The sequence below is a fragment of the Mastacembelus armatus genome, chromosome 6 (assembly GCF_900324485.2).
Source record: "Mastacembelus armatus chromosome 6, fMasArm1.2, whole genome shotgun sequence".
Classification (NCBI taxonomy): domain Eukaryota; kingdom Metazoa; phylum Chordata; class Actinopteri; order Synbranchiformes; family Mastacembelidae; genus Mastacembelus; species Mastacembelus armatus.
The window spans coordinates 8,981,202-9,002,643 of NC_046638.1; the positions used below are offsets into that span (position 1 = coordinate 8,981,202).

Genomic DNA, 21,442 nt, shown 5'->3' on the forward strand with positions numbered 1-21,442 from the left:
TTGTGAGAACAAAAGATTTCAGATCGTGAACCTGAACAGCACATACAGTGCACAGTAATGCAATGTGGGTCAACAGAGATAATGTTAATAACAACCTACTGAAATGAGACTGATGACTCACTCGATTGTATCACACACCTGGAGCATCAAAGGAAAGAGGGCGGGAAGGGGGAAAGTCCTGGTCCTTCACATTTTACTTTTAAGGCCTCTCGCTGGACCTGCCCGTGCTTTATGAGTCACATCATCCACAGTGATTTAAATGAGACCTTTCTCTGTGATCCCTTATGCTTTATTATTTTCCTTCTCATTGCTGTTTCTTCCCTTTGTTTTCGCCCCCGCCAGAGTCCTTGTTTCCTCATTTTCCAGCCTAGCCACCTGTCTGTCAGTGATCAGAATGAATTGGCTTGTGCTAAAGAGACTTTTAATTTAAAAAAAACAATACATCATTGTGAAATCCTCTTAGGAGACTTAAAAGTTCAAAACTGTCTGCCCACTCAGGTAAGCTGTGTGGACACTATTTCAACCACCTGAATTTGAATTTGGTTGGCGCTACCAAGGTACACATTTGCAGTTCTGCGGAGGGACGGGAGGAATTGTTTCATTTATTTGAAACGTTGATCTGACAGAAAGTTTTCATCATGGGCGAGAGGACAGACGTAAATTTGATTTGAAAAGCTATTTGGTGGAGGCAGTGAATCCAGTGTTTGATGTTGCCTTCCTGTCACCAGAGAACAGATAAGGGGATTCTGCACATACCTGTTGGCTCTGCTTCCAGTGTATAAATGCCACCTCAACGCTGGCAGCAGAACACACACTGACACAAACACACACGTTGGCTCTCGATATATAAGTCACAGCACAGCATCCTATGAGCATGAAGTGAGTCTTTTCTGCACGGATTGAATTGTTTTAATCTTCTAGATGGACACAGCACTGATGGTGAGTTTCTGCTTTTCTACTTCTTGTTCTTTTAAATTTATTTCATAGAGTAGTGCACCACATTTCTCGAGATACTCTGTTGATGTTCTTTGGTTTCAGGTGTCCCTTGCTCTGATTGGACTGGCTCTAATCCTCCCTGAGCATGCTGCACTGAACAGAGTATTTGCCAACAGCTCAGGTATGATTTCTCATCAGATTTATTACTGAAAAAAGCAATGACTGGGGACCCTTTCTGACTGTGCCTGTGTTTCTTTATTTCAGAAACTGTGTATCCAGGGTCTGTATTTGTGAAGAAGGCGCTTCAAAGGGCGACTGAGATGACGGATGCTGCTTATGCTCACACAAGTGAAAGGTAAAACCTATTTCAAAGTTGCTAGGGCAATATTCCAGACTGAGCAGAACCCGATGCAAAGCAGAAATCATCATCTAATTTCTGTAAGGGAATAAAAACCAAGCTCTCAATGTCTCCAGAGTGAAGACGTCTCTGTCTGAAGGGGCCCTGAGATCCAGTGACCTGCTAGCTCAGTTTAAACAAACCGAAGCTCGGACCAGGACTCAAATCCAGGCTGCTGAACTGCTGGACAACACAGTGGAGCTGATCAGAGAGATGGTCTACACTCACACTATGGAGCAACCAAACCCACATGGTAATCAAAAGGGGGAAAAAAGCAGTTTTCCTCACTAAATCAAAGTATTTGATGAACTAGAATGAGTCACAGTCACTTGTATTGTTCATTGTTTTATACATCATTTGGTGGAAAAAGTACAAAAAAGTGATTGGTTATTTATGTTAGTTTGTTCTGTGATTCATTTAAGACTTTTGTAGTGGTTACTGCATCATCAGTATAGACAGGCGGAGACTGAATGAATGTAAGCCAATGTAATGGAATAACACAAATCAATGCAAAATTCAGGATCCGTTTATTAGGAACAGATCAAGTCCTTGTTTCTTCTCTTCTACAATAAGTGAATATCTGCTCTGTGGGTCACGTTTTCTGACATAAAACTGTAGCAAAGAATCTAAATAATCACTTAAAAAAGGTTCAACCCAGCAGTTATGATTTGTCATCACCAAGTTCTTGGTTTCCTAAAGAGTTGTTGAGTGAAGGAGACGTGGGGAATCTGCTGCAGGTGACGGGCTGCTCTGCTGAGCTGCGGAAACCCATCTGTCAGAGCGACTGTCTGTCTAACCGCTACAGATCCATCACAGGAGAGTGCAACAACAGGTCAGAGTCCATGTGCTGTAAACACACAGTAACCACATGTAGTAAAAGAGCAGTGCAGTACTGATTTTTTTTTTTTTTTTTTTTTTTAAATGTATCTCTCATTGTCCTGTTCAGACAAAGCCCCAGATGGGGGGCTGCAAACATCCCATACTCTCGCTGGCTGCCTCCAGAGTACGAGGCTGTGTGGGGGATTCCCAGAGGCTGGGACCCAGAACACACCTACCACAACGTCAGCCTGCCTCCTGTAAGAGTCCTTCAGCAGCATGTCCTACTTTGTCCTTTCTGCTGCAGTAACTCCAACACTCCTCACCTTGTTTGTTGTCCAGGTGCGGCTGGTGTCTCAGGAGGTGCTGTTCACTCACAATGACAACATCTCTCTGGACTCCACTCTGTCCCACCTGCTAGTGGAGTGGGGACAGTGGATCGACCACGACATGGTGCTGACGCCACAGAGCTCCAGTACAGTGTCCTTCAGAACTGGAGCTGACTGCACACACACCTGCAGCAGAGACGCACCCTGCTTCCCCATACAGGTGCACCTTACTATCATCTTACTGCTATATGAAAATGTATTCCATGTATGCATTAAATGCAACTACACATGCTAAGATAAAATAGAAAGAATACAAGTAAAACTAGTAGAAAGTGTTGAGAAAATGTTTGTCAACCCCTTGACAAGACCTACACTACTGGTCAAATGTTTTAGAACACCCAAAATTTTCTTGTGTTTTTAAAATTTAAGCAGTTCAGTCCAGTGAATAACCTGAAATGATGTAAGCTGCCAGAGGTGAAAAAATCTATTTTATCAAGAAAAATAATGTACATTTCAAAGTTATACAAAAAGCTTTTTTCAGGGAATAAGTAACAACTTAGAGCTGTTCTGCAGCAATGGGAGTAAAAGTTGATGCTAATAATTCCTATAGGTGTCTCGACTTTTGTTGATCACCCTGTCTGAAAGCGGACAGTGTTACTGACTAGAACATTTATTTTCCCATGTCGGTAACAAAAAACAAAATATCTCTTCCTAGATTCCTCTGTCAGATCCTCGTTATGGTGTCCAGAGCTGTATGCCTTTCTTCCGCTCCGCTCCTAGCTGTGGTGCTGGAATCCTCCCTCATCGCCAGCGGGAGCAGCTTAACGCCATCACCTCCTTTGTAGATGCTAGTATGGTGTACGGTAGCTCCACCAGTCTGGCATCAGCTCTGAGAAACCACTCCTCTCCACTGGGCTCAATGGCCCTCAACTCACAGCACTCGGACCACGATCTGGCCTACATGCCCTTCCTGCCTCGCCAGCAGGCTCACCTGGACCCCTGTGGCCCTCGAAACTCCATGTCACCAGGGGAATCAGAAAAGTCTACACACCAGGAGAACACCACGTCCTGCTTTCAAGCTGGTGAGGCAATAAATGTAGTGAATAATCCGTTCTCTGCAGGCGTCAGCGTAGCAGTTGTTCATGATGAATATTTCACAGGTGATTCAAGAGCCAATGAGCATTTGGGAATGATCGCATTGCACACACTCTTTCTGAGAGAGCACAACCGCCTGGTCAAAGAGCTGCACCTACTCAACCCTCACTGGAGCCCTGACACCCTCTATCAGGAGGCCCGCAAAATAATGGGTGCCATTCACCAGGTAGCACCAAGAGTTTCAGCTCCATTGATTTGATTTCTATTTACTCATGCATTCTCAGCATTCCTACTTCCTTTACCGCTCCAGATCCTAACGTGGGAGCAGTACCTGCCACGAGTCCTCGGTGAAAGTGCCATGTCCCTCCTGATACCTCCCTATGAGGGTTATGATCCTGAGGTGGATCCCAGCATCGCTAACGTCTTTGCAACTGCTGCATTTCGTTTTGCTCATGTCACTGTGCAGCCATTGGTGGCCAGGCTGGGGCCAGGATACACCACTAACTCCCAGCATCCCCACCTGCCTTTGCATCATTCACTATTTGCCTCTTGGAGGGTTGTGCAGGAAGGTAAAGTACAAAGCTATAATTAGTCGTACTCACATCGTTACATGTGATTTACTCCACTGTTCTGTTTTTGTCGTTCTTTTTCTCCGGGTGTTTCAGGTGGTATAGATCCTGTGCTGCGTGGCCTGTTACTGTCTCCTGCCAAGCTGCAGACTCCAGGTCAGATGATGGTGGAGGAGCTGACAGAGAGGCTGTTTCAAGCTCAGGGAGGGATGCCCCTGGACCTTGGAGCCCTCAACCTCCAGAGGGGCCGGGACCATGGCCTGCCAGGTACCAGCTTTCATATTAGGCACAGCCCATAGTTATTGTATCACTATACTTAAAGACGTCAATGACAACAACAGTGTCTGTTCACTGTAAACAAGTAAAAGAGTACGAGTACCAAATTATGTTTTTTTTTTTTTTTTTGTTGTTTTTACTTTGTCTCTTTCCTTCTTTCATTTTTCCATGAAGCACTATGAACATAAATGACATTTCTCTGCTTACTGTCTAAACCTAAAACTAAGTGTCTCAATACTCTTCCTCCTCAAACTTGAATGTTTTATTTTAAGTTAGTTGGTTTATGTCAACTATAAAACACTAAATAAACACCTGATTTTAATTTTCTTCAAGTCTCACTTTGTTTACCAGACTTCCATCCTGCCCTGTCCCGTCAGGATACAGCTCGTGGCGAAGGTTCTGTGGCCTCTCTGTTCCCAACTCCACATCAGAACTGGCTGTAATCCTGGGTAATTTCACTTTGGCTCATAAATTCCAGCTCCTGTATGGAACACCACAGAACATAGACTTGTGGGTGGGGGCCATCTCTGAGCCTGCATTACCTGGAGGCCGAGTGGGACCACTTCTGTCCTGTCTGCTGGCCAGACAGTTCAGAGCCCTGAGAGATGGAGACAGGTACAACTAAATCTTCTTCTGTTAATCATCTAATGATGTAGCGACATGAATGAACATCACAGACAGTAAAATCTGTCTTTGTCGTCAGGTTTTGGTGGGAGAGGGAAGGCGTGTTCACCAGCACCCAAAGGAGACACCTCCACAGCGTGTCACTGTCCCGCATTATTTGTGACAACACCCACATCACCATTGTACCTGCTAACCCGTTCTCACGCACCGAGAGACCTGAGGACATGCTGGCCTGTTCCCACCCACTCATCCCACACCTCGACCTCAGTCCCTGGAAAGAGCCGGACACAGGTGAGGAAGTGAGGACAGAGAAATATGGAGAGCGTGGTTATCAGTTATGTCTGTTTCTTCACTGACCTCTCTTCCAGATCCCAGCTGTGGTCCAATACCCAGAATTCAATCTGGCTACTCTGTGCTCTGTGACTCTGTGATTCTGTATCAGTGTCACTCTGGCTACAAGCTGCTGGGGTCCTCATCTGTCAGCTGTGATCCAAACAGCCAGCAGTGGAGGCCTGCACCTCCAACCTGTCTAGGTACTGAGCCTAAACTAAAGCTGGAAACTCATTCGTGACAAAATACCCTCACCATTGATGATCTCCGGAAAAGCTGTTCAATGGTATCACAGTTTTCTTTGTTGTCATGGAAGGAATGAGTTAAAAATTTCAATTTTTCTGAGAACTTTGCAAAGAAATGTTCTTGAATGGGATTATTATTTATATATAAGGTCAAAGATGAACAATCTCAAGTAGAACGTGCTCGGCCAAATGGGAAGCTGAACATCTACAATTTCATGACAACTGCAAGTTCGTTTGGAAAATTGTGATATGGTTGAAAGCTTCACAACCAGCTACTAACTGAAATTTGTAGTGAAATAGCTCTGATTATTAATCAAAAACATTTTACACCACTTGAACTTTTCATTAATTTAGACATTTGTATGGACTATTATGGCACCAAATATGTATATGTGTGTGTGTACATAAATACCAGTTTTTGCCTGATTTCAACAGATATTAACGAATGTGAAGAACAGGTTTCTCCTTGTCCACAAAACCTGGTGTGTGTCAACATACCAGGTTCCTTTGTTTGCACAGGTAACCAATGATCTCTCAGATCATTTTAAAATCCATGTACTGAAATATTTAAACATGTGCAACAAATAACTATATGTTAATTAATTATAACTGAACATTTCTGTGTGTGCACTAATCCAGAACCGCCCTCACCATCTGCCATCTCTATCGCCACTGCGTTGATAGCTGTGATCGGTGGTGTGGCTGCACTGATGGTGATCATGGTCTGTTATCGAAGGTAAGTCACTAAAGACCAGAATCAGTTTAATGGACACGATATATATTGTATCAGAAAAACTATTTTAACTATAACTAAAACCATACATATTCAGCAAAGTAATAGAACTTAATTTATTCCTAAATGATCAAATGTATGTATGTCTCTCTTGCAGATATTTCCCAAAGAAAGTAGAGTTAGTCACTGCTGGATGTTGCCAAGAAAAAAGTTAATCCAGCTTGAATTTTTATTCTAATGCTTGTTGGTGTTATATAAAATTATCTTCATGTCTTTAGTATGTGTCTAACTTAAAATATTTATCTTTCAACTTTTTAAATGTTTGTATTTATAATAGAAGAATGTTTTCTATTTAATTACACAAAGGCTGATGACAGTGTTTTCTATGAACAGGATGAGTGAACAGTTTCTGCCTATATAGCATGTCACTACATCTTAAACCAATTATTAAGATTAAATCTATAATCTGTCTAATGAGGCAGTGAATGTAGAATAATAACTTTTCAAAGGTCTTTTCAGTCCAGAAACTCTTACTAGAACAATTGCTCCTAAAAAGATTTTCATACCATAATGCCTCTGTCGGCAGGAACTGATTGCTACATACAAACCTGATAAGTAACTGCGAGTTCACATCAGGGTAGCCAAGTAGTTCCTAGTGATAATTTTAATCTTAAACCAAATCAGTAGCTTGAACAGAAAAGCTTCTATGTCTCATCTAGTTGTTCTGGGTTGAAAGAAATTACAGTGACAAGTGTTATTGTTCCCAAATCACAGTCTAGACTTTACAAAACTGACAGTCAAACCTGCTGTTTCTTTTATCTGCTTATCAGGTTTAAATTGCACAATGTACAAAGGTGGGAGCTTACAATGCCTCATCTTTAATGGAGCGTTTACACTGGAAGACATGTAACAATCAATACACTGAGGTTAGAACCTCAAAGCCCTAAATAAGGCTAAGAAGCAGTTATTGCACTTTCTGACACTTATTTACCTTCAAAGGACTAATCTGTAAAAATTGGTCATTAATAGCAATAAATCTTTACTTTGAGGTACAACAAATATACATTGCATAATATGGCTATGTACGCATTCATGCAAAATCACTTATGGCTTATACTGTACGTACGCGTGTAACAGATGTGTATATTGTGATTGCTTGTATTAAAGCTCGTTTATTTTCTGTTTACACTGTAAAGCTATCACTGATTTGAATGTGTTGGTCTAATTATTAGTAATACAATGATTAAGTACAGACCAGGCTCATGTGAAATTCTTTTTATACAAGGCCCATAGAGCAAGTCCTGTAAAAGTGCATGAACAAAATTAAGGCCATGCTAAGACATAAAGTCCTGGCTGTCGGGCCAATAATCGAAAGTAACTAACAGATGCTAGTGAGATTTGATTTAGATTCATGTAAAAACAAAAAAAAAAAAAAAACCTAATTGTTCTGTGGAAACTACATGGGTACTGTTACTGTCTTGCATATATAATTATAATACTAATACATTTGAGGTATGAGACCAGCTGCACTTTCTAGAGTACACTTATACCATGTTATGCTCATCTTCCCAAAAGACTAACGCCTGAAAAGTGATACACAGATTCAGTTGTGGGAAAATGAGAAATTGTATGTACTCCACCAGGGAGATAGAGGTTACATGATAACAAATTCTCCACTAGTGGAGAAAGTTCCTGGAGATCTGTAGTTAAAACAGAAAATACACTGTACATATATCAGAGTAACATTCGATATTTGAAATGGTTATTTTTTTCAATTAATTTTTTCTAGCTGTGCTAGTTTTAAATGTCTTTTTGCATACCCAATGACACCAGAATATTTTCTGATTGGCCTCTGCTACAAACACAACCTGTTTGTTACCACAGTTAAACCTACACTCTTGTGGATAATCACGGTCCTGGGATGTTGCCTCTAACCCTGGTCAGTCTGGTAGAAACCTAACTTGGCCACAGTCATTTCCCTGCGCAGACGCATCACCTCCCAGAACATCTGCTCCGCTGGATGAGGGTGGAGAGAAAACAGAAAAAGATAAAAACATGTCAGATGGCTGCATAAAACCTTTAGTGGCAAAGCCAGAAGCATTTTTCAGACATGATGTTTACTTACCATCATGTCTCACCAGGCCCTGCTGGATGTAGCGGATATAAGTAAAGAAATTGCAAACTGCAGTGATCTAGAAACATGAAATGAGGACAAGGTCACATGTAGCAGCAGATCACAGCAGTAACAGAAGTATCTCTAATGAAGGGTACAAAGATCGAGTGATAATTACCCGTGCTCGACTGGAAGGAGAGATGTAGTAGTAGCTCCCCTTGTCGCCAAGTTTAATGCGATGTCGACAGAGCCGTGACATGCCACTTAACGCACATTTTCTGCAAGCAGAGAAGAAAATGTTAAATCGGCTGTTTAAAGATCAGCTCAGCAGTTGTACACACACTTATTTTATCACAGCAAACAGAACATGAATTACATTTCTGCAGACATGATCAACAACAAAACTTAGGTATTCGCTAAAAAAAGAGAAGACATACTCCAGGTATAAATACATCTTACGTAAGAAACTGTAACAAGAGAAAGTTAGTCACTAAGACAGAAGAGAAAAAGGTTCAAGATTACATTACTGTGTACACACAGCCACATGCAGATCCACACCTGGATTATATAAAGATTTGACAGGCAGATTTCCTTTCATGCTACAGCAATTTGTTAGTGAAACAAACAAGTGACTGGTTCTTGGGATGACTTACGTCTCTATTGCTGCCCTAAAGCCACTGGGAAAAAAAGATGTTCAATCAGACAGTGATTGGCAAAGTGCCCATTGATTATGCCCATAAATCATCAGTGGACTACCCCAAACTAACTAAGAGTGAATTGCCAGTGTTGACTTGGTCATTGTTTAGCAGTGGGTGGTGAAAGAGTGGACAGGATTGTCGTCTGTTATTTAAGCATTATAACTCACTTAGGGCCTCCACACTCTACAGCTGAGGCTTTAACCATCGGTAACGACGACATGGCCACAGGTTCGATGGTCAGAGAGTTGTTTTCCACGGCACTCTGCACCAGCTGGGACAACTTTGGAGAGTAGGAATAAATCATGTCAACTTCAAGCTGTAAAATGTGACAATGCAGAGATGTAGTGGTTGAACAAAGAAACAGTGAGACTGTGACCTCAGATCTTGTGAAGGAGAGGCATGGCCCAATGTCTTCTCTATAAATACGGTTCAGGAAAGCAGAGGACCGGTCCAGACTTGGATGTTCCTTCCACATCAGAAACTCTGCATACAAAACAGAGTCCACCTGCAGAGAGAAAACCATCTGTCATTCACTGTAAAACTATCAACCAGGACAAACTGAGTGACTTTTTAATGAATATCTTGTTCACTCTCCTAGAATATCAGCATGTTAACATTTACTGATTAGCAATGAAAAGTAACCAGGTTAATGGGAATGTCAACTGACAGGATGTTGGTCATAAACCAAAGTACTGGACAAACTGAGCTTTATATCTAATGGTGGGCCTGAAGTAAAAAATAAGGGATCACAAAATGTATTTGTAAGTTCAGGTGACAAGACACAAATGTGTGTACCGAATTTATGGTAACCCATCGAGTAGATGATTTATGCAACAATGAAAACCGACCACCAATAGCATTAATTATAAATAGTAAATACACTTATGTAGCAGAGATGTTCCAGGGTTGTCACTTTATACTCTGGTGAAGAAAAATGTTGTCCTGCAAATGCACATATCCAGAAGCTAAACTTGGAACTCTATCAAGCCCGTTTAAAAGGATGCAGTTACCTGTCTGCCATCAGTTTTTAGACCCTCTCCCCGCTCTTGCCAATACGAGTCGTAGGTCACACTGACAGACTGCCCAGGAACCAGGCAGAGAATCAGAGAGAGGAGAGCAGGGACAGTAGGCTGAGAGAGGAAGAGAAACCAGAGATAGAGAGGAAGAACAAGTCAGGTAGAGGTTAGTAGTGAGAGAAAAGAAAAATTAAGAAGCCCCACTCAAAGCAAGAGAAAAAAGTTTGGAAGCAGGAATAAGTCACAGGAGAAGAGAATGTACAAGTTCAAAGGGGCAGAAACATATTTTAGAGAAAAGAGAGACAAACATACAAAATTTCACTCAAGTTACCTCTCGGTCCTCTTTGGTCACAGACTGAACAGAAACCGACGGAGGTTCTGGTTTTGCAGGTGAGGATGGAAAGGCTCCACTAGAACTCTTGTTGCGGATGTGTCCTCCGTTGTGTTTGCACGCTCCCCTGGTTCCTGCAGACTGCAACTGTGGGTGCAGCTGCCGGTTTGGTGAAGATGGTGTGGACGTCAACACTAGAGTCTTGAGGGCTGTCACCTCTGCTTGCAGAACATCAATCTGGGACACAGACAGAGAAAAATGCCATTGATGCCCTTGTATCTAAAACAACGTGTTTAAATAGCAGCCTATTAATAATAATAATAATAATCAGAGTTTGATTCAAAAACAGTTCAGGAGATGTTGATGAAGTTTAAGAGGACTAAAGGCCAATTCATTAGGCATCTTCTAAAGTTTTAACTGGAGTACAGAAACAACTTCACACACCTTCCCCTGAGCCTCCTTCAGTTGTTTCTCTGCTGTTGCTTGTTTGACGTTAGCTTCTCGCACCATCTTGTGAGCTTCCTGTTGTGAAGCAGATTACATTAACACAGGTTTAAAACACACACACTTTAATTTGAACATATTTGCTGTCAATCTGTGGTGGTCATAAAAAAGGCAGTGTGAGACCTCTGATCAGAAGCAGTTCTTAATTATTTGCTCATGCTAAAGCAGATAAATTATAACTTTAACTTTAGCATATTTTTCTTTTTGGCCACTCCCATCAAATTTGCTGAGCATATCATTGTAACCTTATCCTGGCTTCTACTGAAATGTGTCCAGTTGTGTCTTGCTTAAAAAAAAAAAAAAAATCATAATCAGGAGTTTGAAGGACACTTCAAACATAGGTAACATCATCATGTGTAGTTTTGTTTAGATCACGTTAACGAACAGTTCGACTTATACATCCAGATAGAGATTTAATTTAAGCTCTCTAGCAACACTTGCAACTAAAGCTGCTAAATGCTTCAGTAAGTTCACCAACAAGTGGTCAACTTTGTCTGTCTGCCAATACTTTGAGTTTGGTACCTGCTGTTGTGGGAAACAAGACTGACAACAAATGACTGTAAACCAAAGAAGCTAAAATATAGTTTAAATGAATGGCAGCATCTGTGGAATATTTCTGTGGGTTCATCATTACTGCTGAGCCTTCTAATGTTACAATTGATCCATGATTAAAATAATTAAAAATATTGATTAGTGCAGCTTACAACCAGTCCAGGGTTTTGGGGGGGTTGGGTGTCCACATGACCAAGAGGTGCCAACTATGTAACTGATCTGATCTGAGGTCTTTGTTGCGACAAGATATCTGATGTCTCAGTGAGGTTTAACCTGTCTTGTTCTTTAGGCTCTGTGTTTCAGCACATTCAGTTTGAATTAACATAATGAAGATTGCATTAAAGTACCAATCCTGAGCTTTAACTTGAGTAGTTTTTCATCAATAAATATAGAGATACATCAATTTTAACACATATTTTGGAACATTGAGGTTTCAATACTAATTGGACAGATGCAGATGATGTCTAACAAAATTGTCATTTTTGATATTTTGTGGAAAATTCTTTTGCAGTCAATCACTGCCAGAAGTCAGACTCATTAACACACCTACTGAAGTTAAGGCTGATACTTGATACTTCAATATAGTATCCATTATATTGCTTCAAACTGAATGTGTATTTCCCTCTGGAGGTGGAGGAGACCAAAAACAGAGCTAAGAGGACAGTGAATATAGAACTTTAATTTGAATGGTGGACAGAAACAACTTCAAATAAATGGTACTGTTGCTGGATGTGTAAATAAACAGGTTCATCATATCAACTAAAATGATGAATTTATGCCAAAGACTTTAAATGATGTAGGTTATAAACTAAAACATTATAGAATTAAACATGCAGCAATGACAACTGCTTACCTCAAACAGACTGGCAGTCAGCTCCTCCAGCTCTTGTTCCAGTTGATTCCTGACCTGCGACAGACGCTCACACTCCTTGTCTTTTAGTTTCAGTTCCTGTGCCATGTAGGAAAAAAGTCACAACCACATTTAACAAGGAAGAACACTTGCACTGTCAGCTTTTTTAGGTCACACCATCTCTCCATGTCTGTGTTGGCATAAATAAGATACAGAACCTTCTTTGCAGCATCCAGCTGTTCTCTAAGAATCTCTGAGCCCTTTTCCCTGATTTCTTTTTCTCTGATTTCAAGTGAGGAGCTGCGGAGCCGGGAGAGGTCGCCATGGTCTCTGGCTGAGGTGGGCCTAACCTGGCCTCCTCCCTCCACTCGGGACTCTGGTTCCGGATCCAGATCTACCAACCTACACAGGGTTGCAAAAAATAAAAAATAAACACGATTATTGACAGGACATTAAGGTTTCATGTTTACTCCTAAGAGAAGGTTGGTAATGACAGTTTTCGGGTACAGTCTTTAGTGATCATGACTCACTCACGATTTGCATTAGTTTGCTTCTGTTTTGCCTTGTTTGCTTAGTGTCATATGTCACTGTTTGTTTGTTTAAACTGCAACTGATTACATAAACCTCTGGTACAATACCTTAAACTCCAATGTGTACAGGTTTAAGTGTCCCTAAACTTTTTCATGCCAAATGGATACTCAAGTGACTTCAATGATGATGAAACGTCAGTCACATTCTTTCTGGGAGATACACCCAGTATTCACTTTATTAGGTACACACAGATAAAGCTGATGCAATAAATCCTCTGTCCTTAAGGTGATAATGCTCAGTTTCTGACAGCTGCTAATTCAACCGTATAGTTATTTTAGAGGCTGCACTTCATTATACAGAGAGGTGTTTCTCCTGTTCAGCCTTGCATCAATGATTCAAGTAACAAATGGACAAAATAACAGAAACACCACAAACTCCATCTTTCAATACAGTTGAACCAACACATCTGTAAAACAGTTTCAACAAAAAACCGAACATCATTACCTTAATAAAGGGGTTTCTATTGCAGAATGTTATATTTTGCTGCATTAGGTTTAACTTTAGCTAAGGGTACCTAATAAACTGACAACTACCTATTGTTTATTACGTGTCAAGGGGTTGTAGATGCAAAATCTGTTAAATTAACAAAATGTTCAAAACATTAATAAAAGTAATTTAAACGTTTTGAACTGATACAACATAAAAACCTTATAACACTAGTTAGTTGGTGCTAGTGCTAGCCAGTGTTACATTCACTAAAATTACAGACCTCGGAGGGTCCCCGGACCACGGTTTGGGAACCCCTGCTACTGCATTAGCAATGCCAAAGATTAATTTCCATCAGAGCAATTAGAGCAGGCGATTATTTGGTCCCTAAATTGTCCAGTTAATGCTCAAAGCAGCCAACTAGCTTTGACTTAGCTAGTTGTTGTTAGCCAAGTTACAACTTTTGGAGACGCCGAGGTTTCCCCTCAGTGTCCGCCCTTACCCCGTCCCTGTCCGGCAGATAAACCTCCCACCCTGGGTGAGTGCGTCAGCTTCTCCCCTGCCGTGTCCTCCAGCAGCTAAATTACTGAGCAAACACTGAACAAAGTGAACAGACGCCAGCTGGTTTCAGCCTTTTTAAATCTCAGTCAGCGCAGGAATGCGGACGCTGACGTCGCCACCGACAGCAGCGGCCACAAACGCCAAACACGACCCGGTTCAAAAGTCGACCAGCGACTTGGTTTACACTTTTCCGGTTGTATCTTCCACCGGGGATCTTCTCGGCCCCGTGTTCATGTTTTCATGTGAGAAAAAAAAATAAGCGTCTCTTCTGTGTTTCTGCCGCTTTTTCAGGTCACATGACAGCGCATCCACTCCCAACGCCCCGAGCAAGAAGTCCGGTCCGGAGCCAGTGGAGCCGCCTCCGCATCCAGACCCCCAGAGTCTGCGCAGCGCCGGGCACGGCCTTTTGTTTTCCAGCGCGTTATCTCATGTGGTTATTTAACTGTTCGTGTATAAATATGTGATGCTCCCTAACCACATTTTCTAATAGGGGGAAATAAATGCTTAAAAAATAAAGTGATAATGGAAAGTTCGTATTCAATTCTTCTTTGGGGTTTTTACTGTGTTGGACAAAAACTCAATTTGACTATAACATTTGAATATGCTACTTTGGCTTCAGGGAGTAAGGGTGTTTTGCATTTTAGATGTGTGCATGTAATGCACGATCTTAAAAATAGATGAGTCACTAACATCCCAGGGTCACAGGATTCATCCAATGTGCTATCCTATTCATCCTAGAGAATTTTCTGTTTCTAAATAAATAAAATGTCTAATCTTTAGCACAAAGCTAATATTTGACATTTTTGTTGATGTAAAAAATAACAGTTGACATATCAAATTCTCTCTCAGTCAGGCTGTACTAATCACACAAAGTAAACCACAAAGCAAACCACAGTAATTTGCTACCTTCCAATCTACAAGTTGTTTTTACCATAAATCTGTAAAAAAAAAAAAAAAAAGGCACATCATGGGGCAACCTGGGGACTGAGGGGTTTAAGACACTATCTCAGCATCTCTGGTTGGAGTTTGGACAGGGATCAATGTTACATTCAACCCCTCATCTGTCTCCACTCATTTCCATTCAGCTTATCTCTCTAATCAAGGCAAACATTAAAATAAGTCCTGGTCTGGCCCTGCAGTGGGTCTACATGGCTACAGCCCAGGTAAAGGTCACCTATGGTCGACTTATACAGGTAATGCAGATCTTCCAAGTTTCTATTAAAAAAACATATTCACCCCAGACAGGTGATATCAACCTTTAGGATGTAACACTTACTGTGCGACAACACAGCCTTCCTCTTCAGTTTCCTTACTGGAAGATGACTGTCCCAGCACACCAGGTGTCCCAAAGAAGACCGTAGAGGCATACACTGCTATTCCAGATTGCCCCGTCTTTAGGACTTCATATCCCAGACCGGATGAATTTGAAGATGGCGGAGAAGAGGAAATCTGGACATTGTGAATTCCCTCAAAGGCATCCATGTCTTTCTCTCAGGCAGGGCCGAGGCTCATCACAAAGTCACAGACATGTCCACTGAAGATTTAGTGTACAGTATGTGCTTTTAGTAATGCCCCCCCGGTGTCGCCTAAAATGTAGAAAAAACAGACAGACTGCAAATTATCAATCATTCGAAAACTAATGATCTAATAAAGGTTTCACTGAACAAATGTGAAATTCAAAGTCTTCTATTAGTCAGCGGAAAAACTGTGACCTCTGAAGTGTTTAAACTATAACTCAGATGCTTCCACCCCCTCTGAATACTGCAAAGGAAGGTCAGTCTATTTCCTTTGCAGGTTTGTTATGCATATCCAGGGTAAACATTAGTTAAGGTAGGGAACATTATTCAAGTGCCACACGTAGGCTACAATTGACTTGCACTTGCAGGATGAAAAAAGCAAAAAAAAACTTAGAACATACTCACCAAAAGTGAACACTGGTGACTCCCAGTTGTTGCCAGCACATCACAATTCTATCAAATAGATCTGAAATGCTGCTTTGCTAATCCCTAATTCAGAGTTTAGGAAGTTGGACTGTCTACACGCTGTTGTTGGTCTCCTGGTTAAACAGAAAAGGTTAATCACTAACACCTTCTGGCCGGTAACGACTCAGCTGTACACATTTCTTCCAGCAGAGGGGGGTCACACACAATCTCACCTGATCAAAAGTTTTCCATGATCACCTCCAAAGTTTAAAAGGAAAACAATCTGGTTCACTAAAATCCAGAGAGGAGAGTTTGATCAAAAGCAGCTGAGGGGAAAACAGTAGAAGTATATTTCAACAACTCTTAGATCTGAAATTTGGTTTCATAAAGTCATATCTCCACAATTCATGTCTTTAATCGACCTATTTGTAGCACTGTGGGTGCACTGCGGGTGCACTGCTGTCCTCAGATTTGTTCAGATTAACATGACCTGGCCTCACAATGCAGCTTTGTTGCTGAAACAGATTAACACATCAAGTGACCGGAGGTGTAGGAATCCCCTGCTCTCTTTTCTTTTCCCGCTTTCCTTTCTCCAACATTCACCCTGGACGCGAACGAGCAGACATTTTCACATTCACTGATAACTTCGGTCTTTTGTAAGTAAATTTGACCTTTTATGACCTTTAAATACAGCGTTTGCCTCTTGTAGCCTAGCAAACGTCTCTTTAGACAGACTGGTGAATTTGAAATTGAGGAAAATCCTTATTTTAAATTATTATTTTAGAATGTATAAATAAGAACTTCAAATGTAGGTGATTTAGAATTGGACTATAAAACTCTTATGTGCCTCAATTCAACGGGGTGTATGCATCCAAACGTGTAGATTACAGGTTAAGAACTGATCTGAACCTACCTCTTTGTCTTATTTTATAGCTTAGATATGTGACAACATTGGCCCTATGAGATCCAGAGCTCAGACAGAGCACCAAGAACACCACCATACTGGTTTCCTTCATGTCAGGCCACATTCAGCCAGCGGGTTGGCCAGGAAGCAGCAGCAATGACAGTAACGTACTCACGCAGGGTTGCTGATGCAGGTCTGGGAACCTTCTTTCACCTGCTCCTGCGATGGAAGGGCAGCATCTATAAACTCCTCTACAGAGAGCTCGTCATTTTCACTCTGCTGTACTACTTCTTCAGCATCGTTTACAGGTACTCGCTTAAGAGATATGTGATACAGATGCCGACATTTAACGTTAAAATCCTATATTTAAACTTTTCCAATATTAATTTTTACACATTTTTGTGAGGGATCACTTAAATTCACTTATTGAAAAATATTGACAAAGATAATTGCTAAGTAATGAACTTGTCGGTGATCTCTGGTAGATAAACTATGTAAAACAGTTTTTAAAATATCTCCATCTATTTTTTAGACATTTCTATTCTGTACTTGATTGTTACCAACATTTACACCAATAAGACATATTTTTCATAAGCCAAAGTTGGCTCATATATACGCCATGGCTGACTCTAAAGACAAGTATAATGACTGCTTACATCATAGATTAGATAGATACTGTATTGTTTTACTGTATTTTCTATTTTATCATTTTCTTAAAGTGAAAGTTTTGCATATTGCTGCTATCTTGACAAAAATATTTGCTCAGCTATGAAAAACATATTGGAAAAAAATGACCTTTCATATCATAAAGAATAGATTTAACACTATAATGACTTACGGCAAAGGATAAACTCAGCAGATATTCCTTTTACCAGGTTTGTGTTAACTGATGACCAGAAGAGGCTGTTTGAGAAGCTGTCAATATACTGTGACCGCTACGCAGAGCTCATCCCAGTGTCGTTTGTGCTGGGTGAGTTGGGTTCCTCCATCTTTTTACCAATGGGTTTACTTGAACCACCATCTCGTTTATGTTTGAAATTTAATCCAAACTTGGGGAATAGTAATGTATAAATCTTAACTCATGGGAATCACCCATGCAGGCAGCCTCTAATTCCATTTTGTCAGGTTTCTATGTCACCTTGGTCGTGTCTCGTTGGTGGGGTCAGTTTGAGAACGTGCCCTGGCCGGACCGCCTGGCAGCATTAGTGGGCGGTCATGTGCGTGGAGCTGACGAGGGCTCCAAGCTGACTCGACGAACCCTGATGCGATACGCCAACCTGTCTGGTGTGCTTATCTACCGTTCAGTCAGCACAGCCGTCTACAAGAGGTTTCCCACCATGGAGCATCTGGTGCAGGCAGGTAAGAAGTGGAGATAAAACCACCAAAACCCACTACTCCTTGTCCCACTATCAGATACAGCACAAGCACATCCAAAGCTGCTGGCTGTGCTTGCACCATTAAGTCTTAAAACAACTATGGGTGCTGGACCAGCATGGCACAGGTGGTTTAACAAAAACCATTAGCACTTGTGATGTAACAGCTGAGATTAGGAGCTGAATTTTGGCTGCTGACCAGTACTAAACTGATCTCTTTGCATAATTTTGGCTGCTTTCATCTCTGTACTGTTTGTCTTTCAGGTCTGATGACATCAGAAGAGTTGAGGCACCTGGAGGACTTGCCCTCTCCTCACAACAAGTTCTGGGTGCCCTGCATGTGGTTCGTCAGTCTGGCTCTGAGAGCCCGGACTGAAGGTCGCATCAATAACGACGTGGCGCTCACCGCCATTCTCACCGTAGGACTTCATGTCTTTCTGTTTCGAGGCCACAGGGGCCTGAACATTTTCACTTTAAGAAAACCCTGGCTTGGAAATCTTTTAAACTGGTTTTGCATGTCCTGTATTTTTCTCTTTTCAGGAGCTGAATAGTTTACGGGCAAAGTGTATGAAGCTGTATGGTTATGACTGGATCAGCCTCCCTCTTGTCTATACTCAGGTTTTGTTGATACCATATTATGTGTGCTCTAATAGACACTACTAGTTTTTTCCTACTAAAATAATCTGATGATGTTCTTACAATAATCATTATATAGCTAATGCAATTAACTCAGTGTTATTGGAAATTTGAATCCTATAGTTCTAGAGTAAAAGTTTCTCATGGATGACTGCAAAACGCTGCTTTTAAATAGGTGGTGACAGTGGCAGTCTACAGCTTCTTCTTGGCTTGTTTGGTTGGTCGTCAGTTCTTGGATCCAGCTCAGGGCTATCCCGGTCACGACCTGGACTTATACTTGCCAGTGTTCACCCTGTTGCAGTTTTTCTTCTACGTTGGTTGGCTGAAGGTGGGGAACAGATTATTTTGTGACATCCAGTCACATAAATGTGACTCATTTGTCCCATTTCTGTTGTGGTCTATTTTTTTTTATCGTGGTTTCAGGTGGCTGAGCAACTCATAAATCCTTTTGGTGAGGACGACGACGATTTTGAAACCAACTGGCTTGTTGATCGCAATTTACAGGTGTGGATCTACAAATTGCTGGCTGTTTGTTGTGCTCTGCTTGGTTCTACCTTATGTGGTTCTCATTGCGTTCCAGGTGTCCTTGTTGTCTGTGGATGAAATGTACGACAGCCTGCCATTGGTCGAGAAAGACATGTACTGGAATGAGTCTGAACCTCAGCCTCCCTACACTGCTGCCAGTGCTGAACATCGTAAACCGTCCTTCATGGGCTCAGCATTGGACATCAGGTTGAGTATTGTTTCTATTTCCTGGCAATTTTTAAATACTCTACCCATCACTGTTGACCTTGTACTTTATCCGAACCAGTGTTCCTAAAGACGAGATGGAGTTTCAGTCCAATCTGGAGCAGATCAAAGAAAATGAGGAAGCCAACTACTCCACTCCGTTGCTCGGAGGGCTGGGACGTCTTCTCGGTGTTCAGTCCCCTAACTTTCCTCGCTCCTCCCGGGTCCCTCTGCTGCGCCGCCGCCCTGGAGCGCCACTAAGCCGCTTCCCTCTTTACCTGCACCAAGAGGTTCCTTCAACTCCAAGTCAAGCCTGCCAACCTTTGAACCAAGAACAGGATCCAGACTATGCCTTCTCCACCATGCCCTTATATGACAGACCAGGTTTCTACAGCTGCCCACAAACACCCATTCACTGCGTGCCCCCTGCTGTGCCCCGCCCTCGGCCCACCCGGAGAACTCAAAACGAATGGGATCGCAGCTGCAGCTCCCTTACACCTGCAATAGTGGGATCACAGTTGTTGCCTCCCGACACCCCGAATCATGTCCCCCCGCCACCATCCTCTGCTTTCCCATGGCTGACTGAGAATTGCGAGATGCAGAGCGCCCCTACTTTCTCCTTCCCTGACCCTCCACCTCAACTCTGCCCAATATCTAAACTCAGACCAGGACACGGACTTCTGTCTCGCCGCCCTCCACCTCCTCATCTTACTCTGGACAATCTCCCATCAGCTGACAGCCAGACCGGACCCCCAAGTGCTCGAGTGCCAGGAAGCAGCGGAGAAAGGGTGTTCTCGTTCACTCCTCCCTCTCGCACAGCCACAGCAAATCCCAGTAATCCCAACAGCAGCTCTAGCAGCATTAACGCAGCAAGCACCAACAGCACCGGCATGACGGGAAGCCTCTGCAACGGGACAAGTCACGCCAATTTTAGTAACCACGGGAACTTCTGCACCAACATGAAAGCAAGCAATGGGGGCAACAACGGTGGGTTGAGCAATAACATGAACACAGTTTCCACTTCAGCTTCATCGCAGCAAGAAACCAATCAGCAAAACTCCCCCAATGATTCAGGAATCTCATTGGCTGAAGGGGACCTGCTCGGGGTTTTGGTGGATGGCAGGGCAAAAAAGGCGGCAGGAGGGAGGGAACAGGACTGAGAAAAGAAAGTGTGCTACATTGTTTTTGTACCACATGCAGTACTCCAAATATTTCACACAAACAAGTATGAACCTATGTTACATTTGACATGCATTACAGTAACCTGGAGCCCAACACACGATTTAAAAGTATTTGTTGCAAACACTGAGTTAATCTCTACTTCCTGATAAACAATGAACTATTAACCTACTTGTAATGCAGAAAGCACCTTATGAGATTTAACCCTCAACATGTGAAGGAAAAATACTTTCCAGTTTTATCTCACACTCGAGATACAAAACCAAATGTATAAATTCTTGGAACTCTAGTTGTCTTAGCATTGTTTCCTTCTGTGTACTCTTAAATAAATAATCTAACATTTTATGCTTTTGTCATTTTTAAACAAGCTTGTTCAATAAAAATAAATAAATCTTTGTATAGTACTAGTTTAGTTTCTCATTAAACAAGAATACATCAGCTGTCACCTAGTGTCTCCAGTCCTGAAGTGGCCTAGGAGCGTGGTTCAAAAACCTTTAGGTTTGTGACCTCTAAACACAGGTGTGATGTGGTCAGCTAAGACTAACTGTTGCTACTGAGGCTGTTTCAGCAGCTGAAAGTATGGAAAGTTCATGTGAAAGTTCACATGAAAGAAAACTACGATTCAGAAATTCATTCATTCATCATCTATACCCACTTACTCCTAAGGTCACAGGGATCTGCTGGACCCTATCCCATCTCTCTTTGGG

General features: G+C 41.9%; 3 protein-coding genes across 6 annotated transcripts; 2 read left to right on the plus strand and 1 right to left on the minus strand.

Annotated features, from left to right (window-relative positions):
* Window positions 1–6: 6 nt before the first annotated feature.
* epx (eosinophil peroxidase) lies at window positions 7–7,124 on the plus strand. Its single transcript, XM_026311089.2, has 17 exons — window positions 7–939; window positions 1,039–1,117; window positions 1,201–1,291; window positions 1,411–1,586; window positions 2,033–2,165; window positions 2,280–2,409; window positions 2,492–2,698; window positions 3,194–3,560; window positions 3,639–3,799; window positions 3,884–4,142; window positions 4,239–4,409; window positions 4,796–5,033; window positions 5,122–5,333; window positions 5,411–5,575; window positions 6,053–6,136; window positions 6,257–6,353; window positions 6,508–7,124. The coding sequence occupies exons 1-17, from the start codon at window positions 922–924 to the stop codon at window positions 6,563–6,565; spliced, it is 2,646 nt and encodes an 881-aa protein (XP_026166874.1). The 5' UTR covers window positions 7–921; the 3' UTR covers window positions 6,566–7,124.
* An 84-nt stretch (window positions 7,125–7,208) lies between these two features.
* On the minus strand, window positions 7,209–16,165 carry rab3il1 (RAB3A interacting protein (rabin3)-like 1). Of its 4 annotated transcripts, XM_026311071.1 has the most exons (13): window positions 16,148–16,165; window positions 15,915–16,048; window positions 15,269–15,578; window positions 12,633–12,816; window positions 12,418–12,513; window positions 10,953–11,030; window positions 10,509–10,745; window positions 9,538–9,666; window positions 9,329–9,441; window positions 9,117–9,140; window positions 8,642–8,741; window positions 8,476–8,542; window positions 7,209–8,366 (listed from the first exon to the last, which is right to left on the minus strand). In XM_026311071.1, the coding sequence occupies exons 3-13, from the start codon at window positions 15,472–15,474 to the stop codon at window positions 8,281–8,283; spliced, it is 1,320 nt and encodes a 439-aa protein (XP_026166856.1). In that variant the 5' UTR covers window positions 15,475–15,578; window positions 15,915–16,048; window positions 16,148–16,165; the 3' UTR covers window positions 7,209–8,280. The 4 variants fall into 4 exon arrangements, with proteins under 4 accessions (XP_026166856.1, XP_026166859.1, XP_026166858.1 ...); XM_026311074.1 differs by lacking the exon at window positions 9,117–9,140; XM_026311073.1 differs by lacking the exons at window positions 15,915–16,048; window positions 16,148–16,165 and adding an exon at window positions 15,705–15,749.
* An 809-nt stretch (window positions 16,166–16,974) lies between these two features.
* On the plus strand, window positions 16,975–20,716 carry best1 (bestrophin 1). Its single transcript, XM_026311688.2, has 9 exons — window positions 16,975–17,126; window positions 17,694–17,788; window positions 17,944–18,177; window positions 18,456–18,610; window positions 18,732–18,809; window positions 19,003–19,155; window positions 19,251–19,331; window positions 19,408–19,559; window positions 19,639–20,716. Exons 1-9 carry the CDS (start codon window positions 16,975–16,977, stop codon window positions 20,714–20,716), a joined length of 2,178 nt encoding a protein of 725 aa, XP_026167473.1.
* Window positions 20,717–21,442: the final 726 nt, after the last annotated feature.

Coding starts and splice junctions, on each gene's coding strand:
- epx (XM_026311089.2), top strand. Junction 3,561..3,638: donor CACGTCCTGCTTTCAAGCTG/GTGAGGCAATAA, acceptor AATATTTCACAG/GTGATTCAAGAGCCAATGAG. Junction 4,410..4,795: donor CCGGGACCATGGCCTGCCAG/GTACCAGCTTTC, acceptor CTGTCCCGTCAG/GATACAGCTCGTGGCGAAGG.
- rab3il1 (XM_026311071.1), bottom strand. CDS start 15,474: ATGGATGCCTTTGAGGGAATTCACAATGTCCAGATTTCCTCTTCTCCG. Junction 11,031..12,417: donor TGACTGCCAGTCTGTTTGAG/GTAAGCAGTTGT, acceptor GCTTCACAACAG/GAAGCTCACAAGATGGTGCG. Junction 8,367..8,475: donor GGGCCTGGTGAGACATGATG/GTAAGTAAACAT, acceptor ACCCTCATCCAG/CGGAGCAGATGTTCTGGGAG.
- best1 (XM_026311688.2), top strand. CDS start 16,975: ATGACAGTAACGTACTCACGCAGGGTTGCTGATGCAGGTCTGGGAACC. Junction 17,789..17,943: donor CCCAGTGTCGTTTGTGCTGG/GTGAGTTGGGTT, acceptor CCATTTTGTCAG/GTTTCTATGTCACCTTGGTC. Junction 18,611..18,731: donor CGCTCACCGCCATTCTCACC/GTAGGACTTCAT, acceptor TTCTCTTTTCAG/GAGCTGAATAGTTTACGGGC.